Source organism: Python bivittatus, unplaced genomic scaffold (genome assembly GCF_059951505.1).
Source record: "Python bivittatus isolate LINGU-HERP-01145 unplaced genomic scaffold, Pbiv_v1 ctg000210_np1212, whole genome shotgun sequence".
NCBI classification, from domain to species: Eukaryota; Metazoa; Chordata; class Lepidosauria; order Squamata; family Pythonidae; genus Python; species Python bivittatus.
This window is the reverse complement of record NW_028277053.1, coordinates 4,345,463-4,367,327: the sequence shown is the minus strand read 5'-3', so window position 1 is coordinate 4,367,327 and position 21,865 is coordinate 4,345,463. Positions and strand designations below refer to the sequence as shown.

The 21,865-nt window shown below is 54.8% G+C and overlaps 1 protein-coding gene across 1 annotated transcript; it reads right to left on the bottom strand.

Annotated features, from left to right (window-relative positions):
* Nucleotides 1–10,340: 10,340 nt before the first annotated feature.
* On the bottom strand, nucleotides 10,341–21,641 carry SKOR1 (SKI family transcriptional corepressor 1). The gene is made up of 8 exons (XM_088139464.1): nucleotides 19,599–21,641; nucleotides 17,734–17,833; nucleotides 17,057–17,164; nucleotides 14,863–14,934; nucleotides 13,160–13,234; nucleotides 11,675–11,749; nucleotides 11,485–11,550; nucleotides 10,341–10,482 (listed from the first exon to the last, which is right to left on the bottom strand). The coding sequence occupies exons 1-8, from the start codon at nucleotides 21,639–21,641 to the stop codon at nucleotides 10,385–10,387; spliced, it is 2,637 nt and encodes an 878-aa protein (XP_087995590.1). The 3' UTR covers nucleotides 10,341–10,384.
* Nucleotides 21,642–21,865: the final 224 nt, after the last annotated feature.

The window sequence follows — 21,865 nt, the reverse complement described above, 5'->3', positions numbered from 1 at the left end:
GTGACTTCAGAGATGAAACTAGGGGGAGTGAATTCCAAAGTGTGGGCCTGTAGAAGAAGAGGTCCCACATCTCAGGAACTCCTGCCTACCTCCAGCTGCAGGGATACATGAAGAGCCTCTGGGCAGGCCCACCTGGGAGCCAAGCTAAAATTCCTGCCACCAGTTATATCAGGGTTTGTTTTTTTTATTTATATAGTTTAGGTCCCATATTGCTACCTATAGCATGCTCAAGGCAACAAACAATAAAATATAAAATAAATGATAATACTCATTTGAAACAGTAAAATCACAAAAGTAATTGAAACTGAAAGAGCCTGGGTGAAGAGGATTAGAGGGTTTAAAAGGTGCATAGCAGGTCTTTGAATGTGCATCTTCCAAAGATTCCCTTCAGTTCATCTAGTGTTTAAATAAAAGCTTGCCCATCTTGTTAACAAGGCGGTAAACGCAACTCACTAGCCAGGAGGTGGCGTGAGGTTCTACATTCACACGCACCCCAGACATGCACAAATGGCTGAACTCGAGCATCACGTATTCTGTGGGGGCACTCAGGGACCCTGGAATGCAGTCTCAAGAGAGAAGTCTCTCCTTTCTTCTCTCACCCTGACCTTCTGCTGAAAAATGTGAGAGGGTCCTTTGTGTGAAGCTTAGTTTTAATTTTGCCTGCTTTCGTGAAGGATGGTACAGTGCTTTTTAGCCTCTTCCACCAAACATGCTTTTGAGTTCACTTCGATAGATACATTTTATTTCTCTGATCATACACTGTATTAATTGAACTGATCAACAATCAACTTATTTCTGATTTTGTTGTATGTTGTGACCAATCTGATTATTTTTAAGAAGGAATTCACACACATAGAGGCAGGGAGAATCAGAAAAGTCAAGAACGTGGCCATACTCACACAGTTGTGGCCATTTTTACTTTTTTACCCATAGAATACCCACATTCCAGCTAGTTTCGCACAACAGGTCAGTTGAAGCCTAAGAGCTGCATCCATCCATGACATAATATGCTTGGCTGATTTTAACTTAATAAATCATTTTTATGTGACTTAATGTGTTGCACGCACCCAATGTATTTGTTTTACTGGATTATGTGAACCCAGAAAAAGAATGAATTCCGTAACCAAGTTAAATGTACAGTGTGAACATGGCCACAGAAAGGTACAGCATATTATGCTTGCCCTTAATAAGGGCTCTAGTCAGCAAACATGGGGAACTTTGGCTGACTCGGGTGTTTGCAAAGGGGAGGTCAAAAGTCAAGATGGTGGCACAGCCATGCGATCAAAGTCCCAACGGCCATCTTGGCTTTTCCGACCTCTCGTCCCTGCAGACTCCCTGCCTGCGTGGTCTTTTTTTCTTGCGTCTGATTCCAACACAACACAGGACAAACCTTGGGCCCCTCCCTCCCCTTGAATTTAGTTCAGTTTGGGAAACAGATCGCTATCTGTACTTCCAGATCTCTTTTTTATTTAAAGTCCAGATTGAAAGTATCGGTGGCTTTGTGTTATTATGTCTCCAGCCTTTTTATCTCCCTCCAGCTATTTAAGGGCGCTCAACAGCACTGCATTCCCTTCTGTCAGCCCTTGACATCTCATTCTCTCTAATTATTTCATCTTGCACTGGGTAAATCAGTTTCATAATTTCTAGTATATTAAGCACTTAATATGTTGTGTCATTTGAAACCACATCTTACAGTCAGCAAAGTACATTTTAATGAGCGTTAAGTGGTGTGAAAATACTGATCCCATATAACAGTTGGGTTTTCTTTGGTTTGGTTTGTTTAAGTCTGGGATGTTACAAGCTTTGGCATCCTGCACAGAATATCTTTTGAGCAGGTGGCTATGTTGAAATTATATTTAAATTAATGGTTCATTAAGGAGTTTCATCATAATGCTATAGATGGCTGCCAACGCCTCTACTGGCCCTTTAATGCTGCCTGGTCTGCACATTCTCCAGACTGGTTGGTGCAGATCAGGCTGCAGCTAAACACATCAAAAAGAAGCTTAGAACACAGGGAAGGGCCGTGGATCAAGTCGATTCCACCTAACTCAGAATGATCTCCACCATTTGGCAATATTTTGCTAAGGCTACCAGATCTGGACTGCAAGCATCTGGACTGCCATGGCTCCCGCCCCTTGGAACCCCTTGCCCCCTGAGGTGAGATTGGCCCCCACTCTGTTGGCCTTCTGAAAGGGCCTCAAGACCTGGCCCTGCCAGCTCGCACGGGGGCCCGCTGGGGGTTCACAGCACTGGGTGCGGCTGGTAGCGCTCTCCACCTTTTCTGCATTGTAGTTTTCACTTTTATTTTTAATTGTAACCTTTTGTAGTTTTTAACCAATATATCTTTTCTAAGATGCTATAGTTTTTTTACTTGTAATGCCACGTAGAGTCACTTGTACAGTGAGATGAGTGGCATATATAAATTTGAAAAATAAACAAACATTTGGATGTTTGCTCTTTGCTGCCTTCTAGTGGTTCTGGGGATTTTCCATGGAGTGAGCCAAGGCTATACACTCTCTCATACATTCAACCTATATGCTGAATATACATTAAGAGAGAGAGGATTGGAACTACTGGGTGTAGTTTTAAAACTGGAGGAAGACGCATTAATAACCTGCACTACACTGATACTACTTAGCTGAAAATGTAAATGATCTGCAAGCTCTAGTAATGAAAGTCAAGGAGCATAATGAAAAAAATAGAATCAAGTCCTTCTGTTTAAAGGACAACCAGCAACCAGCCTCAGAACTGACAATGAAGATACTGAGGTGGTGGATAGCTTATACCTTTTAGAATTAACAGTTAACAGTAAAGGAACAAGGAATCAAGAAATATTCTACAGAATAGCACTTGGTAGAGTAGCCGTGAAGATTTTTGAAGAGAGATTCAGATGCTGTAATGTGTCTATACCTACAAAGATTAGAATCACACAAGTGGTGGCTTTCCCTGTGACAGTCTAAGGAAGCAAAAGTTGGACCTTGAAGAAGCAGGGTGGAAAAAGTATTGATGTTTTTGAATTTGGTGTTGGAGAAGACTCCTGAGAATATCATGGATAGCCAAGAAAACAAACAAATGGATCATCAAACAAATCAACCCAGAGTTCTGACTTGAGGCACAAATGTCCAAGCTCAATTTATATTTGGGTGCATTATGTGAAGACCTAGCTCTCTGGAGAAGACTCTAATGCTGGGAAAGGTGGAAGAAAATAAAATGATGACCAGCAACAAGTTAAAGGGACTCAGTTACATTAGAAGACCCAAAGAGCAAGGTTGGAGAAGGTTCATCTATGTGATCAATAAGAGTTGGCACCAGTTTAATGGCACATTGTCAGTCGAGAGATGCCAAGCATTAATGGTTGAAACTTTGATGCAACAGGGCCTGCTTGTAACAGGAACCACCAGGTCCTAGGACTATTTAGCAAAGCACAACAGACATTCTCAGTGGTTCAGAAAAAAAGTGTTTCTGGTCTTAGCTGGAGATTTCAGGGATACAAAGAGGTACCACTAAGTTATAGGTCTTCTCTGATGGTTTGTGTTTAGTTAATTGAACAGCTGTTTCCAAAATCTGCTTGAAGTTCTTGATCCCAGACCAGCAGTTAATTCTAGCTCTGAAAATCATTTCGTCAAGTTCCACACTTGAGGGCTTGGGCTGCAGACATCTCTGGAAAACTCCCAATCTCCTACAGAATTTGTTTTGTATTTTTCTACTGTGAGAGAAGTGAGAAACTATTAAGTATGTGGGGAATAGTCATTTCATTGTATTTAGTTGAGTTTAAGTGAGCAATCATGAAATGTAGGATAGAAATATTTTATATATACCACAGATTATGGGGAGATGGAGAATGCCATACCTGAAATTATATAACTAGGAGATACAGTTCCATTTATTCTGGAATTAAATTTAAATTAAATCAGATCTAGGTTTTATCCCGGCCACTTTGGGAGCTAAGATGGCGACGGAGCAGCAGTTTCCCTGCTGAGCTCCTTATGATATTTTATTCGGAACGCAGCTAGCCAGATGGAACTCTGCCTGTAGCTCGGATGCTTGCATACTCGTACACCAGCAGTCCGCAGTCTACTTCACCTGGGATGAAAAGCTGAGATTTGGCCAAAGATTTTCAGTGCCAAAGAGAAGCATGTCACATGCGATCAGTTCCCGTTCAGCTCAGGTTTGTTTCTGAGCGAACATGAATTTGGTGGCATATGAAACTTGCTCAAAGCCTCCCAAGCAGGCTATCAGTGCCTGCACTGCTGTGCTGTGATCACTAGATGGCAGCTGTGTGATGTGCAATAAAGTTAACGCACCATATGATATGCACAGTTTGGTTTTGCTTTAAATGACACCATATTTTTCCTATTAATGTTTCATTTTATATAATTAGAACTTTGGAAGCTAATTAAAATAGATACCAGAAACCTCAATCAGCAACAAATTGCATAATTATCAATAATTATGCACATTCCAATAGTTTGGCTGTTAATGCTTCAGAGATGTGACATTTCAGCAGTGGTTAGAACCACAAAAGCTACTGCCTGAGAGATGGGATTTGGTACTCCAATCACAAAGGGGGGGGGCTCATATTTTAAAACTCTTCAGCAGCTGTAAAATGTAAGAATCCAAAAGAATAGATCTCCCTTGCATATATTCCAGGCATTGCAGCATAAGAGTGGAGATCCTACAGTCTCCAGATTACACTGAACTATATGTCCCAGCTGCCCCAGACAGCATGGCTGATGCTGGGAATGCCGAATCAGCAGCAGTGAGATCTTTTTTTCTATCTACAGTATACCTATCTATAGATTAGTAGAAGCTGATCATCAATAAACAAGTAAACTGAAGGTTATGTTCGGTTTGGGATCAGCCTCTTCCTTCCTTTCATTTTCCCACTTGAAACCTGGATGGCTATTTTGTCTTTCAAAGAGCAAAACCAACAAGTCAGAGATATTTGCATGCTCAGTGAATACAAATGAATGGAACTGGCTTTTCCACTGACGTGCCCAAATGCCAGCTGTTATTTCCAGGAGAGGCAAACTGTTAGGGGGTCAAAAAAGTTAAGATGGCAGCCCCAACCATGCAGTCAAAGCCCTGCCCTTTTTTTAGTTTAGACCCAGAGGCCATGGAGATCTCCACTGGCACCTACTCACTTTGATTTTGGTTCCCAGTGGGAAGTTAGCACAAAGCAAACCACCAACTTTCTGCATTATCTTTATTTCCCAAAGTGCTGTGGCCTCAGCTACACCTCGTAGGCATCCTTAGTGGGGAACAATGCTAGAGACCTGCACCTCAGAGCAGGGCTTGTAAATTTGTCTACTTGCCCAGAAACACACGCAGGTAAGTTAGGATGGTAAAGGGCATCCTGTTTTCCTTGTGCCTGTTTTGTGATTAGCCACTGTGTCAGGCCTCCTCAAATAGCTTAAGCCTGGCAAAGCCCTAGGTAACTATTTTATTACTGCCAAAATCATACACAGTGATTTGGAATGATGGACCCCTCCACTTCCTTCCCCGTTCACCTACATTAATTGTACCGCACAACTTCTAAAGGTCTGGGGTCGAGCCATCATAATGCCCAATTTATAAAAAGGGTAGTTGTGAACTGTCTTCCAACTCTCTGCATCAGCCTTCTAAGCCTAATAAGTAAGCTCCATGCTAAACATCTCTACAACAAATTGGCTGAATGGATTAATTTAGAGCATGTGCTGGCCGATGAGCAAGCAGGCTTTAGAGCTGGAACTTCTATCTTTGACCAGGCCTAATGCTGCGGCATCGGGCTTAAAAATATTCATCGAAAAGAGGTTCTGCACTATACACCACATTCACTGATTTTAGGTCTACATTTGATTTCATTTCCAGAACAAGGTTGTGGGATAAACTTATACATTCTCCTACAGATAGACACATACTGTTATCAATGCATAACTTTCTATGAGAATTCCTGAATGAAGGTTTATTGCAGTACACAAGGCCATTATCCTAAAGAGATTCCAACTTGAAGAGGAGTGAGACAGATATATTTTGGCACCCTTCTTGTTTAATCTGTATATAACCTTTCTGTGGGCAAAATAACTAGGTACCTCCTCTGCAATTAGTCAACAGGCATATCGCAGCCTTTCTGTATGTAGTGCTTCTGTCACAAACGCCAACTGGACTCAAAAGAGCCGAGTGCCCTAGCCAACTTTTGTTCGGAGGAAACACTTGAGATCATTTATTCCAAAACAAAGATCTTAATTTTCATTAAGTAACCTAGAATGCACATTTGGCAGTTAAATGGCCAGATTGTAGGACAAGTAAAAACCTTTAAATATTTGGGGATGATTTTTCAGAGTACCACTCAGCTCATGGTGCATAGCACATACTGGTTGAAGCTGTTGTTCTTTTCAGAAGGTCTGGGTTCTTATCTCCTTGCACACAATTATGAATCAAGATGGAATAGGACAGTTCTGCAAAACCTCCAATACTGTGGTTTTTTTATGGAGGGTTTTCTACTCTGCGAGCAAGCACATAGCACACTCAAGGGACATGTCTGAGATCTGGAAGCCCAACTGGATCTATCAGTTCTACCCAGGAACCTTTTCTTGTGCAGTCAGGCCCCTTTCTTTAGGCCAGCAAGATCTCTACACCATACAACTATCCCTAAATTCTGGAGGGGACCAACTTTAGCGCTCTTTAACGCACTCCCCATGGTGATTCTTGAATGCAGATACAAAAAAAATCTCACGAGCTAAGATTGTGCCTTTGCAGAGAAGGGTCTGTCGAAACCATAGCCCATGTCCTGCAAGGGCCCATCTTATCCCTCCTCATTTAATAAAGTACCAGGGCAATTCTGATTTATTCTATGTGTGGTTGTTACCAAAGCAGTATGATTCTGTTTCTATGAACATGGTCAAATTTTGTTACATTGTCTGTAAAACCAAACACTGCTTGATCACATCAATGACCTAATAACGAACTGCTTTATTTTGTTCCATCTGCTGTTGATTGTTGCATTCCGGTCAGTGACCACAATAACGGTATGTATGTATCACAGCTATTCTGTGAGCACCCCCACAACATGCTCTCCAAATATCAAATGTGCCACTGGCCAAAGATCACCTGCTCTTGTTTTATTGTGAAACTGCGAAAGATCACATCCCACATTTGAACTGCCACCTGCAATTTCCTTCCTAATGGTTGCGAAGGAAGGAAGGAAGGAAGGATCATTTAGCAGGGAGAGTCAAAGTTTTCAGCCTATCACCACAGCAGTGCAATCATCACAGATGCTGATGCTACATTAAATTAGCAAGTGTGCAAGCACAGTCTCTGCTAACACCAATCCGAGAGAGGTGGTGGAAGCCAGTGCCATTCTCCAGATGTGCATCTACCTGGAGTCTGAAGGGATCTAACCCAGTATCTGTACCCATCAGGTAATTATTTCCAATTGGTTGAGGGACACTGTTCAAACTGACCCAGATTCTTTGCTGATTAATTCTGACTTTGCCAGTTCTAATCTAAAGATATCCTCAACTTGGCTTTGGAGACCTCTCTGGCTAGCTTTTGCTCCTATGTGTGCCAGAAGAGGATGCCAAAGGTACAGGTAGTCCTCGGGTTATGACAGCAGTTGGGACCAGAATTTCCATCACTAAGGAATGCAGTCATAAAGCATGACATCACATGGCTGCATTGCTTAGCGATGGCAATCCTGGCAGTCCCAGTTGTCATCATAACCCCAGGACTGTGTGGGTCGTTAAGCAGGATGAGGCGGGAGTGAGTCCCAGGCAAGCAGGCCAGCAGGTGTGTGCTGTGGGCAGGCACTCCGGAGTATGGGTGGGTGCCGCAGGGTGCTGCTGGCAGACACTCCAGAGCAAGGGTAGGTGCTGCGGGGCAGTGCAATGGGCGGGTGCTACGGAGCACAGGAGGGCAAAAAAGTAGCGGGAGTGACTTCCGACTTCCTGCCAGCTTCCCCATTGACTTTGGTTGTGGGAAGCCAGCAGAGAACATTGAAAATCACAATCATGTGACTGTGGCTTGCTGTGATGTCATAATCATGAGCAAGGCACCAAGCACCCAGATCATGATCATGTGACCTTGGGGACGTTGCAACAAGGACTGGTTGTAAGTCCCCCTTGTTCAGCACTGTCATAACTTTGAACGGTCGCTGAACGAGTGGTCGTAACCCAAGGACTACCTGTAGGGGGATAGCATCCCATAGTGTGTGGGTTTAACTCTAGGAGCCCTCAGCAGTTACAACACTGCCTGGGACATCAGTTCAAGTTAATTATGGTCATAGACCAGCATTCAGTCAAGGTCCACGCAGATGAAGACAGCTGAGCTGGGGAAAGTTGTTTTCAGAGCATTAGTTCCTCAACACTGATAGGAAGGTAATTCCCACGTTGTAAGAAAGCTCTTTCTGCATAACTGCTGATCTAGAAAAGGACAATTTTGCATTGCAAAGACAACTCATAATAATCAAAGGGCTATCTGATAAATAACCGTGCAATCTGACTGCACAGACATGCTTTTTCCACCCTCTTTCTCTCTCTCTCGGAACCACACATTCACTTCTTTCCCAAAGTCTCAAAGTAAACAGTTTGACTTTAAAACACAAATCTGTAACAACTGCCTTCGGTTCCAACAGGCCCAGGTTTATGGCCCAACACACAGGATGAGGTCTGCTCTCCCCACCCACTCCTGCCCTTCCCCTTGTTGCCCCCTCTGGAAGGGGCAAAACCTGGACATAGTTTGCAAAGATTTGGGACCCTGGGGCATCTTTCCCTCCCCCCCCCACCCGCAGCACCACTCCCTGGAAATCTTCTGTAGATCTAGGAAATCTTCCCTAGATCTAGGCTTTTCTTTTTGATGTTCAGAGTGACACTCTTGTGAAGACAGGGTGGAGGAAACAGGAGCCCTCCCTCCGGTGCCCCAGCTCCCGCTCCCATCCCTCTGGGGTTGCCAATCACCCGAATTGTCTTCCCCCCATCGCCTTTGTCCAACATCCACCACTTGGAGGGGGGAAATTCCCGTGGGCAACCCCCAACAGTCTAACCCATCCCAAAATCTTCCCCCAACCCAAGAAAATGCAGGGGTCCAGTGGCCGTCCGGCGGCGGCGGAGGCACCGAGAGGGTCTCGGGGTGACACCCACCCTTTGGGGAGCCCTCAAGCCTGGCCGGCGTCGCTACCTGTAAGCGGGCCTCTGAGCCGGCCGGCGGCCTTCAAAGGACAGCGCGGGTCAGAGCGGCTCTGCCCCGGGGCGGCGGTCGGGGCCGGTCAAGGCGCCGCGGCCCAGGAAGGACCTTCCTCTTTGGCCCGGCCTCCCGGGCACCTTCCCTGCGGATCCAGCGGGGGGATCACCGGCGGAGAGAAGCGGGCAGGGTCATGAGCGGAGGTCCCGACCTGGAGAGGCGGGAGAGTCTGGCCTGACGCGGGGTGGGAGCGCGAGTGTCTTGCCCGTCCACCACGCTTGCAGTGAAGGCTGCGTTCTCACGAGCCGGGTTCCTCTTCATCCGGGCGCTTCTCCGGGCCCGACGAGGCGACGCGACTGCCGGCTTTGCGCTGTGGCGAAAGGCCCGGCGGGTCCTGGGCCAAAGGCTTCTCTCTTCCCGAGGGCGGCCGCGCGGCTCAAGCGAGGCTCCCGGGCGCGCCGAGGCGATTGGCTCAAAGTCGGGGGCTTCTTTCAAAGTCGGTTTTTATTAAAACGAAACGAAATTGGGGAGGGTCCATGAACCACCTGACAGCAGGCTGGAATTTCTCGGGGTGGGATAACCCCCCAGTCCGAGGCGGTGGGCTGTGCCTGTGGGGTCCCCTTGGGAGCCGCCCAAGGCCGGCTGGGGCCAATCGCCGCCCCGCCTTTAAAGTGCTGTGCTACATCAACCGTTTACAAGAGGGGAAGGAAACGGACGCCGTCAATTAAGCCAGAAACAAATCGATTAAAAAAACTCGACAGAGGTTGGAGCAAGTTTGAGAGAGAGAAAGGAGGGAAAACGCACACTACGCTTCTATCCATTGCACATCGCCCCTCGGAGGGGTTCCCGGAGCGAGCCCCCCCCCCCAGCTCCGAGCCTGGGCGGAGAGCGGGGACGCCAAAGGCGGAGCGGGGGGTGGGGAGAGAGAGAGAGAGACGCCGGGCCCGGAGCGCCGGGTGGATCTGCCCCACCTTCCCGCCCCTCTTCCCCCCCAACATCCCCGCCCCTCGGCAGTCTCTGAGCTCGCTTTCAAGGTCCCAATCCAATCCGGCGCAGCTTCTATTTACACAACCGGGAAAAAGTCACTCTGAATGCGCTCCTCCTCGGTCTATTTACACGAGTCTCTGCTGGATTCGGACAGACCTTGAATCTTGCTGAAGCTCCTACCCGTCCAAGGTGTCTCGAGAGGGATGCGGGGGACCTAGAGACCCCCTCTGCCACGGAGTTCTCACTGGGGCAACAAGGGGGGCTTGAAGGAGCAGTTGCCGGCGCAGTGGCGAGGGGTCAGCATCTTGCAGGAAAAGTGGTGCAGCGCATCGTGGGCCTCTGCGAAAGGAAGCGACAGAAGACAGAAGAGGGGCCGTCACGCCCGGCGGCGGCAGAGCCCGCACCCCCCCAGCCCAGCAAACAGCTCTGCCTCAGCCCCTGCCCAGAGCCCCCTCTCCCTGGAACAGCCGCTCTGGCGAGTCGAGGTCGATTCCGCAGCAGTACCACAAAAGTTACTTTTCTTTCCCTTTTCCCGGAATATATGACCTTGGGCCTTCCTGGTGGTGTCCCATCCAGGGACTAACGAGGTCTGCTTCCAGATCAGCTAACTGCAGGGATGCGCCCACAACAGTGCAACGGAAGTTTCCATTGCGCCATCGTGGCGCCATTATGATATTTTGGCTGTATCCTGCGGGCACCCCTGCAACTTAGGGTGACCAGTGCTGCTTTCTGAGCCAGACACAAATTTTTCTATAATGGGATTAGTCTCATGACCGGAGCTGGGCCAAATATTTTCCAAAGGCAGCAAGGCCCGTTCCGTGGTTTGGCTCAGCCCTGGTTGGTTCCAAGGAAAGTAAGTTAAGCCAGAGGAGCCAGAAGGGCTGGCTTCACACCCCGGGCTAAGTCCTAGGAGGGGCGAATCCAGAGTGGCCCCAAATCGAATGGGATCCAGTCAGGCTTCCCTCCCCGCATCCCTGCATGGGATCTGACTACTTTTCTGCAAGGAGCGCAGGGGACTTATTAACTGGCCTGCTCTATCAGGAGGCTGTAAGAGTTCCTGAAATCTGACAGCTGTTTCTGCACAAGACGCTAAGCAGGCCGGTTCGGGAGCCAGCAGGGGCACTCGCAGAACAAGCTACAGTTGGCAAGCTCAGCCCTGACCAGGCTTTCAGGGCGGCTCGTCCTGCCAGAGGGCAGGGTGACCTCAGATACCAGGTTAGGGTACCTTCTGCCAGGGTCTTAGTCCCTTGCACGGCCAGCGAGTCCAGCCGGACTCGCATCTGACTTGACTTCAAGTCCCGACGACGTTGATGCTGCGGACGCCCGTGTGAAGCCACCCACCTTTGAGCTTCTGCTGAATGGCGTAGCGGGCCTTCCGTTCCTGGTCCAGCTCGTTGCACAGCGTATCTGCGGAGGACAGGACGGGCTCGGGACGGGCTGGCAAGGGAGCGGCCCCTCTGCGCCCCCCACGCCCACACCCCACACTTCCCCCCGGACTGCGGAGCCGGCCGGCCCGCCCCGCCGTCCTCACCACGCACGATCTGCAGCTGCTGCACCATCTCCTCGCGGTAGGCCAGCTCGCGCTTCATCTGGTCCTGGAAGTTATCTGCGGGCAGCGGGGAGCGGGCGTTGGAAAGCGAGGCCAGGCAGCCCCGCAGCCGCAGCGCGAGGGCGAGGGAGGCGCCCCGGCGGCCCGCGGGCTGCGAGTCCCGATTCATCGGAACACGCGAAGCCGCGCCCAGCGCGCTGCTCCAGCTCGCGGCTGGCCAAGCAGGCCTCCTTTCCCGGCGCCGCCCTGCAGCCCGGCAGTCGACGCCGGGGCCGGCTGCCTGGAAGGACGGGCCGGCGGTCCGGGCCGGCTGCCGCAAGCCATCGGGGCAGCGCCGGAGCCCGAGCCGCCGCCTGCAGAGTTGGCAGCCTGGGGGGCTCTCCCGGCTCCGCACCGCCCGGCGCCGTTCCTCCTCGGAAGTCAAGGGGCGGGCGGCCGGGGGGAGCCGCCACCCGCAAACCACGAGACTCGGTTTTCCTTTTAAACGGTTCGGTTTACCGACCTGGATGAAAAGTGCGGATCCATCCGGCCATTTCAAACCCGAACCGTTCTTTCAATGGGGAACCTCCGTGCTCGGGCCAGGCAAAGTTATTTTCCCGCCCCCGCCCCCGCCCCCCACAAAAGACCCGGGCTGCGGGCCGATCAGACTTCGCTTCCCAGCAGAAGGGCCGAAGCCGCGGCTCGCTGAAGGGATCGGCCAGTCCCTGCAGGAAAGTTCGCCAAAGCAGAGCCTCCCCCGCCCCGCCCCGCCCCGCCCCGCCCCGCGCCGCGCCTCTCCAGACCCTCGAAAGGAGGCCCAGCGGAGCCTGGGAGCGGAAGACCCCCAAGTCTCCCGGGAGGCGCTCCGGGTCCGCGTCGAGGAGGGAAGGGGGCGACTCCTCTTCCTTTCGTGAGCCCTGCCCAGGCGGGCAAGAGGGAAACGGAGGGAAAGGCTGGATCCGGGAGTTCGGCTCCAAAGCAAGCCCAACAGGTACCCGAGACGCTTGAGTTGGGTAGGACCCCATTTCTGGGTGGCACAGCCCTGGAAACTCTAACCAAACTAACCAGGCTCGGTTCAACCAGCGTTAAACCAAGGCTTAGTATGCGCGAAGGTAGCGCGGGGTTGCGCCGGCCACCAGTCACGGCTGACCCAGTGGTCGGAGACCGGCGGGTCGCCGAGGGTGGGTGAAAGGCGCGGGGAGCAAGAAGAGACCGGCGGGGGGGCTCCAGGTCCTCTTGCTCCCCGGCCCCCGCCGGCTCGGGTCTGAGCCCAGGCGGCAACCGGAGAACTCCGACGCGCACGGCGTTCCGGCTTCGGGGCGCCCGGACCGACGCCTTCCCTGCCGCCCCTCCTCCGAAAACCCGCCATTTCGCAGCCTGCCAGCCGGGATCGGATCCCACCCAGCGCAGGCGTGAGGGACCGTTTCGGAAAAGCCTAAAAGGGGGGCGGCGTCTTCTGGGCAGACCGCGAGAGGACGCGGAAGGTACCTTTGAGACTTTGGAATTCCCGTTCCAATTTCTTCCTGAGATCCATCTGTTCCAAGAGGAGTCTTTGCAACTCGTCTGTTGGGGGAGGGGAAGAAGCGTCTGGGAAGGAGCGATGGTAGTTAGGCCTGGCTGGGGGGGCGGGGGCGGGAGACCTGCTGAGGTGTCCCTGGAATGGAGGCCCTTGCCCATGTAGGAGGCTGTAAATGCCTCACCTCCAATTAAGAGAGAAATATAATTTCCACCTGCCTATAGCAATGCATACTGACGTCTATCTATCTGCACAGGCAGTCAACAGACCTCAGCTGATCTCGAAAAGCCAAGCAGGGTTAGGATTTATGCTTGGATGGGAGACCATCTGGAAATGCTAGAGCTATAGGCTAGATTGTAAAAAAAAGGGGGGGGAGGATATCCCCACAAAAGCAATGGCAGTTCCCTTCCAAATTACTGACAGGGAACTACCTGAATTTGCCCATGAGCTCATCGGCAGCCCAACTGTGCTGGAGCGGGACCTTCCTTATGGTTGCCCCTTTTCTTGGGGGAAAGGGAGGTTCTCCTCTCCTCTCCTCTCCTCTCCTCACCTTCGTGGGGATTCCTTTTGAAAACGAACTACATCCCAAGAAGGAGCAATTGAACAGGCCCGGCAGGACAGTCTGAACCCACCAGCTACAAAGAGAGCTTAGCTGACCCACCCACCCCAATGCGGGCGCCAGAAATCTGAGCTTCCATGATGCCTGAGCCACGGACTTCCCAACCACCCTGGAGCTAGAAGGGCAGGTGAGGTGAACCATCACAAAAGCCTCCCAGGGACCCTAGTAGATCCTTATGATCCCAGGTCCCGGGCAAAACACACACACTCCTTTTGCTACCCTCTCTCCTTACAATTTTACTGTTTTAAGTGTTGGCTGTTTTTATTGTTGTAAGCCGTCCAGAGTCACTGGTCTGAGATGGGCAGCTATATAAATTGAATGAATGAATGAATGAATCCCCCCCCCTTAAACTCTTAAAGCAGCTGAAGTGCCAAGACCCTTTAAAAAGTAAACTCCCTTGACTTCAGCCAGACTTCTGAGTCTTCAGCTTCAACTCAGGACATGTCCAAACTATGGAAGTTTTCTTCTGGGGTGTTTCTTTGAGATCCTAAAGTTCCCAGATCTCCTGGTGGTCTCCTATCCAAAGTCTGACCCGGCTTAGTTTTTTGAGGCTAGCCAAGCATTTGAGGCCAGCATTTACAACTGAGGGTGATCAAACTGAAACGGGGAGTTAGGGGCCAAAGCCTGGGACTAAGCCTGTAATTCAGGTGGGCAAATGGGTGTCTCCTGCTCCAGAACAGAGAAGGAAGGGTGGGTGTGAAGGCGGACTGCTGGTTCCTTGGAGTGAAAAGGCATTTCTCTTAATGTACGTGCAGGGGGTGACAGAAGCAGGAAAAGTTAACCAAACTTAAGGCAGCAAAGAAAGGTGGAACTGCACTGAATCCTTTGGAAAAGCTTTCCCTTCCACCCTCTGATTTGGATGGCGTGGCGCAGAGGCTTCTGGATTGCGTGGCCTTGGGACGGGTAGGGAAGATGTCTTAGACAAAAAGCCGCTTCCCCTCGCTTTCTTCAGCGGCCCTCCTAAGTGGATCAGGGGTTTCTGCCCAGCTGGTGCACCTGAGGACCACCCTCTGCCTTCCACCCCAAACCCCGATGCCCCCTCCCCGACGCCCCTACCTCTTGCCAGAGCGCCGAGGTCTTTCTCTCCCAACTGAGTCCCAGTGACATCGAGGATAGTCACTTCCTCACCTAGGAAGGAAGGAGAGAAATCCCGAATCTCGATCCCGCCCCGTGGGCCCCTTTCTCTGCCCCGCTCCCCGTGAGTGAGAAGGCCGCTTCGGCAGCAACAGGAACTCCACGAGAAACGCTGCAGGGCGAGGGGGTCCTGAAGAAGGCATTCTCTTTCCCCCCCCCCCCGTCCCCCCAAGCACGCCTAATGACTCCTGGAGAACCGAATTTTGCCCTTAATTTACTTTGTTTACTCTTCCTGGGCTTTGCATAAAGTTGTTTACACCCAATAGGTAGTAAATTCTGATCTTTCGTTTGCTCGGTCCTATTAAAGGAATTTTAGCCTTTTTCTGTTTTTTTTTTTCAGTTTATAGTGCTTTAAATAACTTTGTCATTTGGCATGAGAAAAGGGCGATTATTGGGCGGTGTATAAAAATGGGATAAACGAAGGAACTAGTCTGGATTCTGGAACGACTCTCAGGAGCCGAGGTTCACTGATACCTGTCAGAACAAATCATCCTTTTTCCTATTTCAGCCCCCTGCCCCCCGCCCCCGCCCCAGTCCTTCGAAATCTGCTGCGGGACCTCGATTTTTCTTTCCGCCACTGACAGAACGGGCGCGGGCACATCGCAGGGCAATCCGCGGGGCCCTTCCCCTCTCTTTCAGTAAAACGGAGCTCCGGGTTTGCTCCGCTCAGAGAGGCCGTATCCTCGCCTGCTTCTTCCAGGGTCATGAAAGGCCTTGAAGGGGGGTGCCATTGGTCTCGGGCTGCGAATTCAAGGAGCAGGTAAAGGGTGAGAGGGCGAGAAGAGGAGGGCCACTGTCCGGGCACCGAGAAGACCCCCTCGGGAAGCTGCACGTAGGAATGGCTCGGCGCGCATCCAGGACTTCTCCGTCGCCGAAAGCGCCCCGGGGAAAAACGCCGCCTGCTCGCCCAGGGAAGCTCCTGGAGGGGCAGCAAAGGCGGCCGACGGAGGCCGCCGTGAGGGCCAGTGGCCGCTCACTCGCCCGCTGCCCCGGCCTGCTCTGGCGGCGTCCAGAGGAGACAACGGGCTTCCCTCGAGGAAGGTGGCGGCTGCTGCTGAGGAAGCCCGACCTGAGCCGGCGGAAGGTGGAAGGCAAGTGGCTGCAACGCCGTGACTGCCCTCAAGACCCCGCGGATCCCGGCAGGAAAACGGGCCGCCAAAATGATAAAGCAGCGAGGAGGCGCCGGGCAGGCCCTTTCAGTCGCCTGATTTGTCACAGCGGAGCCTCGCCCTGCGCCCCCCACCCCCGCTGCCCAGGCGGAACAGTCGCCATTGCTGGCAATCGAAGTGGGGGTGGAAGATTGTCTCTTTCAAAAAGGCGCGGCTGTTTCGTGTGGCTGAGCTAGTGGCCAAAGGGTTGAGTCTCTACAAGATGAACCCCTGCAGTTCTCTCTCCCCCGCCCCCGTCTCTCGCCACTAATAAACACGCGAGGACTAACAAGCGTGTCTGCAGTTACATCCGAATTGGAGGACACGCGCAAAGCATGTACTTGCTGCCGTTAAAGCCCACGGAATGTGATCCGAGCAGTGCTTCGACCCAAGGAATTTAGACGGCCGATATGACCATTCCGAGGCTGCGGTACCACACCTCCCATCATCCCCCGACAGCCTGGTCAGTGGAGTTGGTAGTCTGTCAGAAACCTCGGGAGCCTCCCCGCCACTCCCTCCCCGGCCTTTCCACGCACATCTCCGCCAGCCCTTTAGCAGACTTCCTTCCCACGAAGGGGAAGTCTCCCTGCCCTCCAGCCGGGGCACGCGTGTCAGGCTGCTGAAAAGGCTCTGCAGCCGCTTGGGGACGTGCCTGGCGGCCCCTTCTCGCAGCAGGCGGCGTTTTGACTCTGGGTCCCGGCATTCGTTGGCTGACAAAGGGCCCGCTTGCCTATGCTTAACCTAGTTTTCTGTTTTCGATTAACCCCGTTTGCTGGCTGCGCCCCACGACGGGGTTGCCCACAATACCTGCCCAACTTTGTGTTAGCCTGGCCCTCTGTCCGGCCCTGGGTGCTCTCTTCGGGCCTTCTGCCCACCCCATCGAGGTCAATCCGGCGTTTCTACAAAGGCAGCCCTTCCCCGCCCCTCCCCGCGCCGTCAAGGGCCGACCAGGACCCGCTGCCCTTTACCTCGCTCGGCGTGAGTCGGGCTGTGCTGCGAGACGCTCCTTTGGTTTGGGGAGGGTTTCTTGCTCTCCAGATCCTCCGCGGCCGAGTGGTTGTCTTCGTGATCTGGGTCTTAGAGCCAATGAAGCGGGTTTCAGGCCCAGGCGAGGGAGCTGAGTCGGGCTCGCCTCGGCCACAGCGTTTAGGACCGAGTCCTTGGGAAGGGCTCACCGCCTGCCCCGGGAAGGAGCTCGCCGCCGCTCCAGGGGCTGCTAACTCCTCCGCCCCACCCCGCCCTTCTCCCCATAAGCCACGCCCGGCCTGGCGCAACGGCAGCCATTCCCCCGAGAAGCGACCCGAGCAGATGCGAGGGGTTGGGGAGTTCGGGGCAAGGCCCAGGCCTTGCAAGACTAGTAAGGGGGCGCGCCCCCTCCCCTTAAGATAAAGGTAAAGGAAAGAAGGGGGCGTCCCCGAGGAAACCGGAAGCAAGGAGACCTCATCGACCGTGGCGGGCGGCACTAGGCCTGACAGACCCCACACTTCCCGGGGAGGCCAACTCTCGCGAACTGAAGCCCGTTGAGGCGCGAAAGGGCCCTTCCGAAGAGGCCTGGCGTCCGGGCGGGGACGGGGGCTTCCCTTACCCGCCCCGTCCGTTCCTCCCCCGCCCAGCACGGAGGTGTCCATCTTGGGCTCGTTCGTACCGTTTTTCTCCGGGGCGCAGAGATAGGGGGTGATGGGTGGGCCCAGGGAGGCGCCGGCTTTGAGCGCTTGCGGACAGTCCTCCCTCCCTGAAGGATAGGCCTGCGAAGGAAAAGACAGAGAATTTGGCTCCACAGAGCGACCGACTGACCGACCAATGCAGAATTTACCTTTGCGTCCCAGGACTCGCGGCCCTCTCGCACAGAGCCTGGGAAGTCGCTCCATGGCCGAGAATCTAAGAACACGAATAAAACGAATTCAGACTCTCCTCGCTCAAAGGGAGGCCCAGTTGGAGACCCCTAGCTCTTCGGCGCTGCCTCTGAGCCATTTTCGGCAATTCAGTGGAAAGAAAAAACCCACCGACCTTCACTGGCTTTTTCCCCCTCCCCAATTTCTTGCCTGTTTAGGAAGGGGGTATTAATACAGGAAATATCTGTTTCCTGGAAACAGCTGTTTTAATTAGGGATATAATGTTGGTGCTACAGAGAAAAGGACCCTTCCCCAGTTCAAAAGAAGTCTAAAACCGAAAAGTCCCCCGCGCCGTGACCATCCCCCCCAACCCCAGCAATCTTGCTTCAGATCCGCTCCAACGAGAGATCCAGGTTTAGACTCTCTTCCTCTTCTTCTGCGGATCTGACTCCAGACTCCCCGGGTTCAAACGTGAACAGCATGAAATTCGATGGGTGGAGGAAGCTGAGCGGCTTCCGGACAGAGGCGGGGGCGGCTATGCTTTGGGTCCCAACCATCCGGAGATGGTTAGCAGAACGGAGCTAAGGGGCAGGAAAGAGTCTCCCGTTCAGATAGGGGGAAAAGAGTTATTTTTCACACACACCCTCAATCTTGTAAGTGGCCCCAAAGTGAGAGAGCCCAAGGGCTGTTTAATGCCCTAATTTGTCTGTCTGCGCTGTACAAAATCCGGTGGATCAGGCGCCGCTCTCGCCTTCCTCTCCTCCCTCGGCTACCCCTCTCCCAACTCTCTTCGCAGGCTTTGGAACCGGTCCCTAGCCCCCCCGCCCCCCGCAGATTTGCTGGACAAATTCACCTCGTTTGCCTCACCTCGCCTTTTCAATACAAGCCGATTAAAAGCAGCTGCGTTTTAAAGAGCGACTGGGGGGGGGTCGGTTTGCTGTGAGGTCCCCCCTGCGGGGAGCTCACGACGGCCCTGCTTCCCTGCCCCCACCCCGGATCCCCGAGGCCGTCTTGGGGGAGCTGTTCGTGGTGCTGAAATGCCACTCCGCCACGGGGAAGGTAGAAGAAACCTGCCAGTTCGGCGTGGGCTGGGGAAGTCCGCGTTCGGCTGCTGGAGAAAGGGCCTCCTTAACCCCCCGCTAGAGAGCCAGTCTGGTGTAGTGGTTAAAGGACCAGGCTAGAAACCGGAAGACCATCAGTTCTAGTCCCTCCTTGGGCACCTTGGGCCAGTCACCCTCTCTCAGCCCTAGGAAGCAGGCAAGGGCAAACCACTTCCGAAAAAACCTTGCCAAGAAAACTGCGGGGATTTGTCCAGGCAGACCCAGGAATCAACGTCGACTCAAAGGCGTGCACACGCACATGCACGCACACCCCAACCTGCTATTCAGGGCCCTGCAGGTATACTGGGTGTGCAGGGGGACGGTGCCCCGTATGATTTCGGCCTGGCGACCCACCGCAGCTGAGGGATGCGTCTCTCTCTCCAGAGGGAGGTGAAGGCAGAACAAGCGGCCTCCCGCGGGCGGGCGAGAAGCGTCTGCCGCGGCCAGAGCAGGCCTCCGCTGCCCCCTTCCCATTCTGCACACGTGGCAGGAAGCGGCAGCCGCCGCCCGTCCAGGTTCTCCTGCCCTCCTTTTACCTCGCTCCTTCCCCTCCTGCGACCCCCGCGGCCCCCGCGCACCTCGTAGCCACCCCGGCTGCTGGTCCTCTCCGAGGGACTCTCCTCCGGGTCTGTGGCCTTCTCCGCCGCCGCCAGGCCTCCTCCCGGGGCCGCTGGAAGAGACTCGTCCGCTTCGGGCAAGAGCAGCTGCGGCGGCGGCGGCGGCGGCGGCGGCGGGGACTGCTGTGCGTCCCCGACAGGCGCCTCGTCCTCCTCGTCTTCGTCCTCCGCGAAGCGGTTCGACTCCACGTCCACCTCCGGCTCCCCCACCGTCTCGTTCCCGGGGGAGAGGGAGCGATAGCTGGAGCTGCCTTCGCTGAGGAAGTCCGGGGAGAGATAGCCCGGGCAGCCCCGCGGGCCGGTGTATGCCTCCCTGGTCCCGTAGAGCTTGGCGATGCTCTCGGCGTCCTTCACCACCGGGCGGAAGGCCGAGAGGTAGCTGCCCTTCCTGGGGAGCGGCAGGGGCGCCAGCAGGGCCTCGTCGCCGGAGCGCTCCTCCTCCCCGACGGCTGCCGCGGCTCTGGAAAGGGCGCTGGGGCAGCGCTCGCCTTCGGCGGCGCCGGAGCCCTCCTGCGGGGTGGCGCTGCTCCGCTCGCTGCCCGACGGCTCGGAGCCCTCCAGATCCACGTGGCCCGGGCCGCGGAGTCCCAGCGGTTCGGCGGCGGCGGCCGCAGCCGCAGCCGCGGCGGCGACCACCACGGCTGTGGCGGCCGCTTTGGCTTGGCTCTGGGCGGGATAGGGCGGCACCGGGAGGCTCCCGGAAGCCGGCCAGAACATGGGGAAGGAGGGGTAGACGCCGCCCTCCTTGGCGGCGGCGCTGGGCTGCTGCGGCGGCGGCGGCGGCTGGGGCGGCTGCGGGTGCGGAGGGCCCCAGAACATGCCCTGCGTCAGGGCGCCGGCCTTGCTGGGGTCGCTGCCGCCAGCCCCGCCCAGCGAGTCTTCCTGCTTTTTGGGGCACAAGCCGAATGCGGCGGCGGGGAAGCCGTAGGGCGGCGGGAAGAGCGGCGGGGGCAGCTTCTGCAGCATCCCGAAGCCCTTGCTGGGCACCGGAATGACCGGGTAGCTTCGCACGGCGGCCCCAGCCGGGCCGTGCGCGCCCGCGGGCAAGCCCAGCCCGCCCCGCTCCGCCCCTGGGGGCTCGTCGGCCCCGCCGCTGCAGCGCAGGCTCTTGTGCACCGGGGCCAGGTCCGCCGGGGAGGGCGGCGGCGGGTGCAGGGCGCTCTTGGCCGCCGAGGAGCCCCCGCCGCCGCCGCCCGCGCCGCCGCCGCCGCCGCCGCCGCCGCCGTGCAGGGAGAAGGTCCGCTTGCGGGTGCCGCCGTTGAACATGGCCTTGACGTCCTCCCAGGCGTGGCTGAGGTCCTCGGCGGCCGCCTTGTCGCTGAGCTTGAGGTGGCGGCGCCAGGAGTTGAAGTTGGCGGCGTCGGGCTGCGTGTACTTGGCGTCGGGCGTGCGGTGCGAGTGGAAGATGAACTTGTTGGGCGAGAAGTACATGCTGCAATAGCTACACTTGATGCACTTGGCGCGCGAGCTGTTGTAGCGCGCCGGGATGAAGCTGCCCCGCGAGCCCCAGGCGCACTCGTGCACCACGTCGAAGGCGAAGTTCTCGGGCAGCTTGGGCGGCTTGTGCTCGCCCAGGAAGGACTTGCAGAGCCGCTCGGCCTCGCGCTTGGTGATCATGCCGCAGCGCCGCGACGAGATGGGCATGGCGCCGGCCCGGCGCAGGATCTCCAGCTGCACCGGCGTGCACTGCACGCAGGTGATGCCCAGCGCCACCCGACGGTTGTGGATCTCATTGTAGCTGTAGTTCTTGAGCAGCGTGTTGGAGATCTGCGCCAGGCAGAGGCGCTCCTGCCCGTCGATGACCAGCGAGACGATGGGCACGCCGTACAGGGAGGTCTCCCCGACCTGGTTGGGCTTCAGCGGGCTGGAGCCGGCGTAGGGCTGCAGCTCCTGCTTGGAGTGGGGCGAGGACGAGGACGAGGACGAAGCCGACGAGGAGGAGGAGGAGGAGGAGCCAGAGTCGCGCCCGGCTCCCAGCTGACTGGCGGCGGCCAGCGGCTCCATCTCTGCCGCGGGCGGCCGGACCCCTGCGAAGAAGGAGGAAGCGGAGAAGCGCTGAGTGAGGCCGGGGGCCAGCTGGACAACTGGCGCCGGAGGCGCCGGGCTGAGCCGGGCGGCGGCCGGGCCTGCCGTCCACTTTCAGCGGAGGTGCCTCTGCCGCAGCCGAGCCGCCCCCTCCTTCGGGGGTCTTCCTAGGAGTCTCTCCAGGCGGAGAAAGACCGGCTGGT